Genomic DNA, 9,682 nt, shown 5'->3' on the forward strand with positions numbered 1-9,682 from the left:
CGTCTCTGTGTGCCCTGCGATTGGCTGGCAACTGATTCAGGGTGTCCCCCGCCTACTGCCCGGAGATGGCTGGGATGGGCTCCAGCACCCCCCGCGACCCTAGTGAGGATCAAGCGGTTCGGAAAATGGATGGATGGATTCAGGGGTCGGAGAGCGCCCCCTGGTGACCAAGGACAATGTTTTAACTGTGGCAAAATGGGCCACTGGGCACGTGACTGCCGAGCCAGACCACAAGGACAAAGATGGGGGGGGGCAGAGGCAGAGGACAACAAAGGAGCTACGACAGAGGAGGCTACGCACAGTCACGTGGCAGGGGAGACTACAACCAACAATCCTATAACGAGCCACCACAACAGACTGTCATGCCACCTCTGCGACCTGGCCCTCCTCAACCACCAAACCAACAATACCTGCCACCGACTGCCGGTCAATATTCGCAATGATGGGGCCCTGGATCCACTAGCCGCGGTCTGCAGGAACCGATGATCAACTTGACGATAGGACTACCTTTCAGGGTCGACACTGGAGCGCGTCATTCCACCGTCATGACCTTACCACCAGAAAGTTCCCTTACTACCGGCGGCATCTCATTAGTTGGATTCAAGGGAGAGGAAACCACCCTGCACATGACTACCCCTGTCCGCACTCAATGTTACTCACAAACGTTGATGCACTCTTTTGTCTTTGCACCAAATTGTCCAGTGAACCTGTTGGGTCGTGAGCTCCTCATCAAGACGGCCCCGATCATAAAATGCAGCCCTGATGGACTCACTTTGGAGTTCCCTGATGGGAACTCCTGCCACTGCTCTACTCAATCTGTCTACACGGACGCTCAACTATTACAGATATTCGAGGGACAAGTCACCTCACCTGCAGTTGCCTGTGCCACAGCTGACGTCTACTGGGCGAGAGTGGACACAGATTCAACTGATTGGAGGAAGGCGGAGAGTTTCTGGACGAAATGGTCGCCTTGGGTTCGCAACCTTCGCACTTATGATATGGTGTCGGACTGCATGCATTGCACACTCTACTATGACAGAAAAAGTGATGAAGTGTACAGTGAAGCATTTAAGGAAGTTGAGGGAAACACGTGGCAATTGAACATGGGCGATTTGTTTGTAGGAAAGCCAGGAGTAGCCTTTTCGGTTTCTCTAACAGACGAACAACAAAAATGGTACATGATGGCAGATCCATCCGACCCGTATATGCCACCCTGCCATCCACATGTCTCGCTGATGGTTTCTCCACAACGCACAGCCAAGGATCTTGGTCCATTCGTGAGGGAGTGTACAACGGCGACTGATTGGTATGAAACAATACACGAAAACTTGTTGTATTCCAAATCTCTCGATGCCTACTGGATCCAATCTGATGCATTTTATCCCTTTTCAGTTCTTGAACATAATCTTTTGGACAGGCATCATGGCAGAGAAATGACCGATAGTGATCTCGCTGCATCCATGCTCGAACAACTTCCACAGCACTTGTGGGCCACCGACTCAACAGACGTGGGACGATGCGACGTCACTCCAGTCATTTTTCAAATAAAACCCGAGCCGATTTATATTCCACAGTATCCAACTAAAGAATCGGGGCGTCTCGGTATAACAGACACAATAAATGGGTTGCTGAAAGCGGGTGTTCTATGCAAAATTCCGCGTTCGCGATATAACACTCCCATCCTACCCGTAGAAAAAAAGAATACCGGAAAATACCGCATGGTTCACGATCTACGCGCCATCAATGCTGCTGTCTTGACACCTACCTTGCCTGTTCCCAACCCGCATTCTACCTTATCTCAACTTGCACCATCCCACACTCATTTCGCTTGTATAGACTTGGCGAATGCTTTCTTTTGCATCCCGCTTGATGACTCCATGATGGAGTATTTCGCATTCACATGGAATGGTGAGTGCTATTCGTACAACCGACTGCCACAAGGCTTTGTTCTCTCTCCAGGCCTGTTCAATGCCTATTTGAAGCAACTTTTGGCGCCACTAATTCTCCCAGCCGGAGTACTATTGATCCAATATGTTGATGACATTCTGCTGGCTGCTCCTTCTGAAACTGTGTGTGTTGAAGCCACACGATCTCTGCTTGCTCACTTGGCAACGATTGGCTTGAAATGCTCGAAGAGCAAACTTCAAATCGCACGCCCTCAAGTTTCGTTCCTTGGGTGGCTCATTTCGATACACGGGACAGGCATGTCACCTTCACACAAGGATGACATCTTGCACCATCCCAAACCCACCAATGTCAAGCAAATGCTTGCCTTCCTGGGACTTTGTAATTATTCTCGACACCATGTTCCAGACTTCGCTGAACTCACACGTCCTTTGCGCGCCATGGTTAATGACCAAGGCATGCAAAACTTAACTCACTCTCTTACCTGGACTTCTGATGCAGACCAATCGTTTATCAGCTTGAAACAGTTTCTTTCCTCTGCGGCCTCATTGGCCATTCCAGACTACACCAAAATGTTCTTTCTTGATGTGTCTGAAAAATCAAGCAGTGTGTCTGCTGTGCTTTTTCAGAAATGGGGAGTTGGTAAACGATACACTTGCTTGTATGCATCCACTCCACTTGACAAATATGAACAACGACATCCTTTATGTGCGGCTTTTGCCTCAGCTCTTGCTCGGCTCGTTCAGAAAACATCGCACATAGTTTTACATCATCCACTCACTATCCGCACAGCACTGTACAATATGTCACAAGCCAGGCATTCACCATGACAGGAGGGAGACAAAGAAAAATCGAGACAATACTAACCCAACCCCACATCTTGTTTACGCACGAAGGCGTCAACATGGCGGAAGGAATGATGGAAGGAAAACCACACTGCTGCACACAGCGGATAGTGGACGAAAACACGCTCAGAGAAGAACTGTATGAGACACCATTGAATAATCCAGACATGATACTGTTTACAGATGGCTGTTGCTTCAAAGGAGAAAAAGGACTCCAGTCGGGATTCGCTGTGACACGAATGACGGATGACGACTTCACGACGGTAGTAGCAAAAAGACTAACAGGTCCTCAATCAGCACAGAGAGCTGAACTGATTGCGGTTCAAACAGCTTTAATGCTAGCCCAGGGAAAAACTGCCAACATTTACACTGACTCAGCATATGTGCACGTGGTAATACACACGGCTCTGGCTGAGTGGCAACGAAATGATTTTGTGACTGCTGTAGGAACGCCAATTAAGCATCATCAAGACATTCTAGCATTGCGAGATGCCTTAATGCTGCCCAAAGCAGTGGCCATCATTAAATGCAAAGGACATTCCAAACGCTCAGACTTTGTAGCAAAAGGAAATGATTCGGCTGATAAGGCGGCAAAAGAGGCAGCAGGCTATCATCTTCCCACATTGCACCTAATGATCAGTGAGAATGAATCAACCGATAGGGAAGAGGTGAATGAGGATACAGTCAAGTTGTGGCAAGAGCAAGCCAGTCCAGAAGAAAAGAGTGTGTGGAAGTCGAAAGGGGGTGCAAAGAGTGATAATGGAATATGGAAAAAGGATGGGAGATGCATCCCACCACAAAAACAGTTGAAACAGTTGATAAGTGAAGCCCATGGAGTGTGCCATGTAGGCGTGGATGAAACACTGAGACGACTCCACACCTGGTGGCACCCTTTCATGAGAACGATTGTAAAAAGTGAACTACAGGACTGTAGTGTTTGTAGCAGGTACAACAGCATGCCTACGACGAAGCCACCACAGGGCACTCACGATCCGGACGTGACTGCTCCTGGTCAAGTGGTTTCGATGGATTTCACTGACATGATCAAACCAGTGTCAGGATACAGGTATTTGTTGGTAATGGTGGATTCTTTTTCAGGATGGCCAGAAGCCTATCCATGCAAAACGGAAACAGCGAACGTTGTGGCTAAACACTTGATCAATCATTACATTCCAACTCATGGGTTCCCAAAGAAAATCAGGTCCGATAACGGAACTCATTTCAAAAACAAACATCTACAAGAAGTAGAGAAGGCCCTGGGTTTAAAACACTCTTTTGGTTCAGTGTACCACCCACAGTCCCAAGGTCAAGTTGAAAGAATGAACAGGAACATCAAAGAAAAATTAGCAAAAGCATTAGCATCGTCTAAGCTAAATTGGGTACAGGCTCTCCCAATTGCCTTAATGAATGTAAGGATGTCACTAAATTCAGCCAAAGGGTGGACACCATTTGAATGTCTTACCAACAGACCGTTTCCGGCACCAACAGCTCCACTGGAGGAATCGCAGGTGGAGGGACCGCCTGGGCTGCGACAGTTGACCTTTACGTTCTCCAGCCTGACCGAAAAACAGGCCGATGCTCCACCGCTAATGAATGTTTGTGAACTTTTGTGGTTAAAGGTTCTGAAAAGGAAGTGGTCGGAACCCAGGTGGACGGGTCCATACAAGGTGACGGAGAGGACTTCATCTGCGGTTCGCCTGCAAGGAAAGGGAGACACGTGGTTCCACTTGACGTCTACCAGACCAGCTCGAGGCCCCACAGGGATCAGCTTCCATCACATCAACAGCCAGGGAGACCAGCCTGGGACGACTACAACGCCTGACGACTTCGAAACAACGCTCGACGAATCCCGAACAGAGCCAGACGATTCCAGATTGAACCCGGCAACAGACAACGCAGGAGCAACTTCCACCCAGGAAAACTGCAATCCAACAGCAGCTGAGCTCACATCTTTGGAAAAATAAAAATAAAAAAAAAACACACACAGCAATCCCAGCGACTCACCCTGAATTCAAGTAGTCTGCCCTAAAATTGTCATCACACTCAAAGTATCCACCGACGATGATCGCCAAGTATTTGATCGGTTTGTTGCTTGTGCAACTCGCATCCACCAGGCGAGAAACTCCCCTCTCGTCGAACGAACGCTGCCCCACTCCCAAAGCTACCACTCACACCACCTTGGCATACGGAGGAATACTCTCCTCCTCAGCCTCCACCAGAGAGGGCATCTGCTTGCATATGATAGGAAACACCCAAATGACTTTTGAATTTGAGGCATGCACCATGTTTTCATGATCACCGCCATTTTTGCATGCTGGAATTACACATTAGTATTTTTGACGTTTACGTTATTATTATCACATTTCATATCGTTTTGAATTTATCTCACCAATGTATTTGCTGTTGAAACATCACCTTTACATAATGTTTTCAGATGCATTTAAGGGTTTCGGACTCTTACGAGTCCGAGAGAGGGAAAGCTTTTTCGAACAAGTTTTCGGACTCTTACGAGTCCGAGAGAGGGAAAGCTTTTTCGAGCAAGTTTTCGGACTCTTTCAAGCCCGAGAGAGGGATTGAAGATATCACCTATATATGTTATATGTTTAGCTTAAAACTTTGTATCATAGACAGGTCGACTTTGACACTAGTCTCTGTCCTGAACATCTGCTGAAGTACTTGAAACAAAGAATGTAGTGTGAAGTTTAGATTCTATTTTCACTTGATTAATTAACAGCCCCCCGAGGGTTTTCTTGCCTCCTCCACCTCGTAAAAGTCCCTGAAGGCTGTCAAGTGCCTTCGAAGAGGAACCCTAATCTCAAGATTTGTGGACCAGCAGATATGGTCTGTACTTTGTCAAAATGCCAAGATCGAACTGCATTGACCTTTCTTTGTTTCTGATTTTTACATGAGGGGAAGGACTGCCCGCCCCTAATTAATATAATTAACATACTATGCCTATATGTACGTGTGACTGTAGTTGCTCGGGGCTTCCTGATGAAATCTGAGACTCACAGGAGCCCGAATCGATTCGTGTTGTGCCCTGAACGTTCAGTAAAACATCTTGCAAGAACTTCTCCATTTCCAGCCTCTGACTTTTGCACATCAACTCAGCCCGAATCAAACGAACACGCGGAGGACCTGGGGAAGTGGAGAACGGTCAAGGGATCCCGCCGTGTCGACAACAACACGCTTCGACCTGTTTGATCATCCTCCAACATAAGTTTCAGGAATTGTTGTGCTATGTTTTTAAATGTACGCGACATGTGCTGAGTTTTTTTTCCCCGACCATTTCAAGAGAATGGTTGGAGTCTATTGGTTTATTCGCCCTCCTCTTGCCGACTGTTTTCCTTTCACATGTAAAGTATTGGGGCGCTGTTGGTAATTGCTGTCTTCTTTATGTTCCTCTGAACGGCTTGTAACTGGGAAGTAAATTTTGATTCTGAATGTCTGAAATATGGAGAGACGGTATTAACTCCAAAAACAGTAAAACGTCTCGTCTTGATATTTGTTTTGTTGCTAATCCTGCTGTTCACACTGTTAATCCAATTACGAAAGTACAACAACATATCCATAGTTTCCATGTGTATGTTAGTTAATATTAATGCCAGATCTAATAAAAGTTGATCTTCAAAAAATCCATGTTACACATCATTCTCATTCTACCTTCACAGTGTCTCAACTCAACACTGCTGTAATTAATAGGTCTACAATAGTTTCTGGCACGTTCTATTTCTTCGTATTTTCTTTCTCAGTCCTCCAACAAAGTTCACTGCCTATATGTTAAAGCCAAAGAATATAGTTCCAAAGACCTGAATTCCAACCGCATAAGAACACAATTCTACATAGCTAATTAATATGTCAGATCCACAACAAATCCATTCTCATGCCTCCTCATTTAGTGAAAGTTTACTTTCATAAAACCATTTATTCAATTCATTCCCCACTATTAAGATTAAGTTAATACTATCATGACCAGAGCAGTGAAGTATTTGAACTATCAGAAAAGCTTCGGAATGCATGACACATTGCAGATATCATTTAAAGAAATGATAAATAATTTCGGCCACAAAAACTGAGCCTTGGTGGAAGTCCACAAATCAACATCATTGATGTGTTCAATAAATGAATTTCCACATGTTGTAATGTAATGTTTAAATCTATTGTTACCAACACAGTAACAGACCTCTTATTCCACATTTCCCACAAATTTGTAATTACAACAAGTGTTTAATGGTATCAAATGTTTCCCGTAAGACAATAATACACCAATAGAATTCTCCCTCTCATCCATTGCTGTTGCTACACTCCCTACAAAATCTTTAACTCCGAAAGATGGTGATCCATTGGTAATTTATTGAAATCAGTGTTACTTCTAAATACTGAGTCCGGTTCCTTCTAATCCCACCATTGGCTAATTCCAAAATGCTCCAACTCTTGAGGCAAGATATCATTGTGTACTAGACTGGATCAAATGATTTTTCAAGATCAATTAGTATCCCATACATCCGCCTCACAGTGCAGAAGTCAAGGGTTGGAATTCGGGCTCCGGCCTTCCTGAGTGGACTTTTTATGTTGTCCTCGTGCCTGGGTGGGTTTTCTCTGGGTATTCCGGTTTCTTCCCACATTCCAAAAACATGCCTGATAGGTTAATTGAACACAATCACACCTCAGGACAATTGAAATTGTCCCGAGGTGTGATTGTGAGTTCGGATGGTTGGTCGTCTATGTGCGTGCCCTGTGATTGCATGGCATCCAGTTCAGGGTATATGTCTCTTACTGTCCATGTATGGCTGGGATAGGCTCCAACACAGCCGCAATCCTCATGAGGATAAGTGGTTCAGATAATGGATGGATGAATTAGTATCTCCCCTGTAATTAAATGAGAGAGAATTCAATCTCAGGGTATTTCTGACCATATTGTTCGGTTAACAGATTGTTAGACATTTCCCCAACTATGCTGGTCCGTAAACATCTTCGTTATGACATTCCAGATTTCTTGGATGTTGCTTTCAACATTCCTGAATAATTGTTGGTAATATTGCCATTCACTAATCAAAAACGAATGAAAGAACTAACACGAAAATGGAAAGCAAAACCTAAAACAACAACACTTTAGTTAACCAAATGAAATAAAAACAAAGATTGCTGAAAACTAAACAAGGCCCAACTTCCTTTCTAAAACTAGCTATAATTACAGCAAAAATGTCCTTTGTTTCTGTCTGTCAATTAATATCATCATATCATACTTCGTACATGAGCTCTCAAAGTCCATTCATAGATCATGGAGGAGAACATGCAAAGCTTTGGGACTTTGTTTAAAATTTAAATTTAAACAGAATACAACGATTTGGAATTTCTTTTCAACTCAATATCTATCAATAAATCAATCAAACTTTATATAGCACTTTTCATACATAAAAATACAACTCAAAGTGCTATGCACTTAAAACTCTAAAATTACATTTGAATATATGTACTGTATATACAACACACAAATTTGAAATCTACATATAAAAAAAACCCAGACCCATTGCTCATGCAGTTCAAGTTATATCAGCCAGCTTTAACTCTGAACAGAAAGATAACTGATAGGACAAGAAAAATCTCTACATTGATTACTGGTTTGAATTTGTCTGTCTGTCAGCCCATATAAATAAATGTATAAAAAAACACTACATTTTAAAAGCACTTTAAACACATCGAATCATCCAACTTCATTGGAGATGTCATAGAGCTGCACAATTAATCACATTTTAATTGGGATCATGGGCGGCCCAGGAGTCGAGTGGTTAGCGCGTCGACCTCACAGTACAGAGGTTCCGGGTTCAATTCCAGCTGCGCCCTTCCTATGTGGAGTTTGCATGTTCTCCCTGTGCCTGCATGGGTTTTCTCTGAGTACTCCAGTTTCCTCGCACATTCCAAAACATGCCTGAAGACAGCTGGGATAGGCTTCAGCACGCCCTGCGACCCTTGTGAAGATAAATCGGATCAGAAAATAGATGGTTGGATGGATAATTGTGATCACAATTCATCTTCTGTGTTTACATTTAAAATGTGAGCATTGCTGCATATCTAAACAGTCATGTTTTTATGCAAAAATGATTCCCATGAGTTTCTATGAAGATCGGTGGCAGTTGGAAGCATTGAGTGCTGTAAAATTTCCTGATAGAAAGCTGTGCTGACTTTACAAAAGACAATCGATCCACACCAGCAAATATTATGGTTCCCAATTCCATTCCTGGAAACTTCACAGTGGGTTTTCAACAGTTTGATTTTTGTTTACACTCTGAGACCTTCATTTTCAAATGAAATGCAAAATTGACTCCTATCTGAAAAGACTTGGGTAGACCACTTGGCAACAGACCTGTACTTTTTTTCCTCAACGTACCTCAGGCGATTCTACATTTTTTTTTTCATCGGCTACATTTTTCAGATGTAGCCGATGTCATACAGACATTTGTGGTGGTTTTTGTTGCACTGACACCAGCCTCAGTCTACTATGAAGCACCCCAGATTTTTGGATTGCCATTGCTTGACATAATCCCCACACCTTCTGGCCAATTTTTCTTCTATGTTTTAACATTCTGTTCATGCTCTTTGATACAGTGCTCTTGCAGTATCCAGCTTCTTTTGCAATTTCTTTTTTCTTCTTATGTAGCGTGTCATTAATAGTTTTCAAGTCAGCAGTCTTCCCTAAACTAAACCTGACTGAGACCATTTAAAGGCTGACAAAAACGTGTGTAGTTGTGTTGCGTTAACTCGCTGATAAGATTGGGATACCTGTTCAGGGAGCCTACAATGTTGAACTTTGTCATGATATTTTGTGAAACATTGTTTTTTAAAATTTATTTATTTTTAATTTGTGTGACTTTCTGCTATACCTATCAAAATTGAAACATAAATGCTTGAAATATTTAAAAGGTGTGATCTAA

At 43.6% G+C, this 9,682-nt stretch overlaps 1 protein-coding gene across 1 annotated transcript; it reads left to right on the forward strand.

The window, feature by feature from the left end:
• The first annotated feature begins 482 nt into the window (after positions 1-482).
• On the forward strand, positions 483-5,820 carry LOC147197909 (uncharacterized). The gene is made up of 2 exons (XM_086124391.1): positions 483-1,908; positions 4,370-5,820. Exons 1-2 carry the CDS (start codon positions 483-485, stop codon positions 4,570-4,572), a joined length of 1,629 nt encoding a protein of 542 aa, XP_085980517.1. The 3' UTR covers positions 4,573-5,820.
• The last annotated feature ends 3,862 nt before the right edge of the window (positions 5,821-9,682 follow it).

The sequence above is a fragment of the Hippocampus guttulatus genome, chromosome 11, assembly GCF_054856545.1.
Source record: "Hippocampus guttulatus isolate MCC_2025c chromosome 11, RoL_Hgut_1.0, whole genome shotgun sequence".
Taxonomy (NCBI): domain Eukaryota; kingdom Metazoa; phylum Chordata; class Actinopteri; order Syngnathiformes; family Syngnathidae; genus Hippocampus; species Hippocampus guttulatus.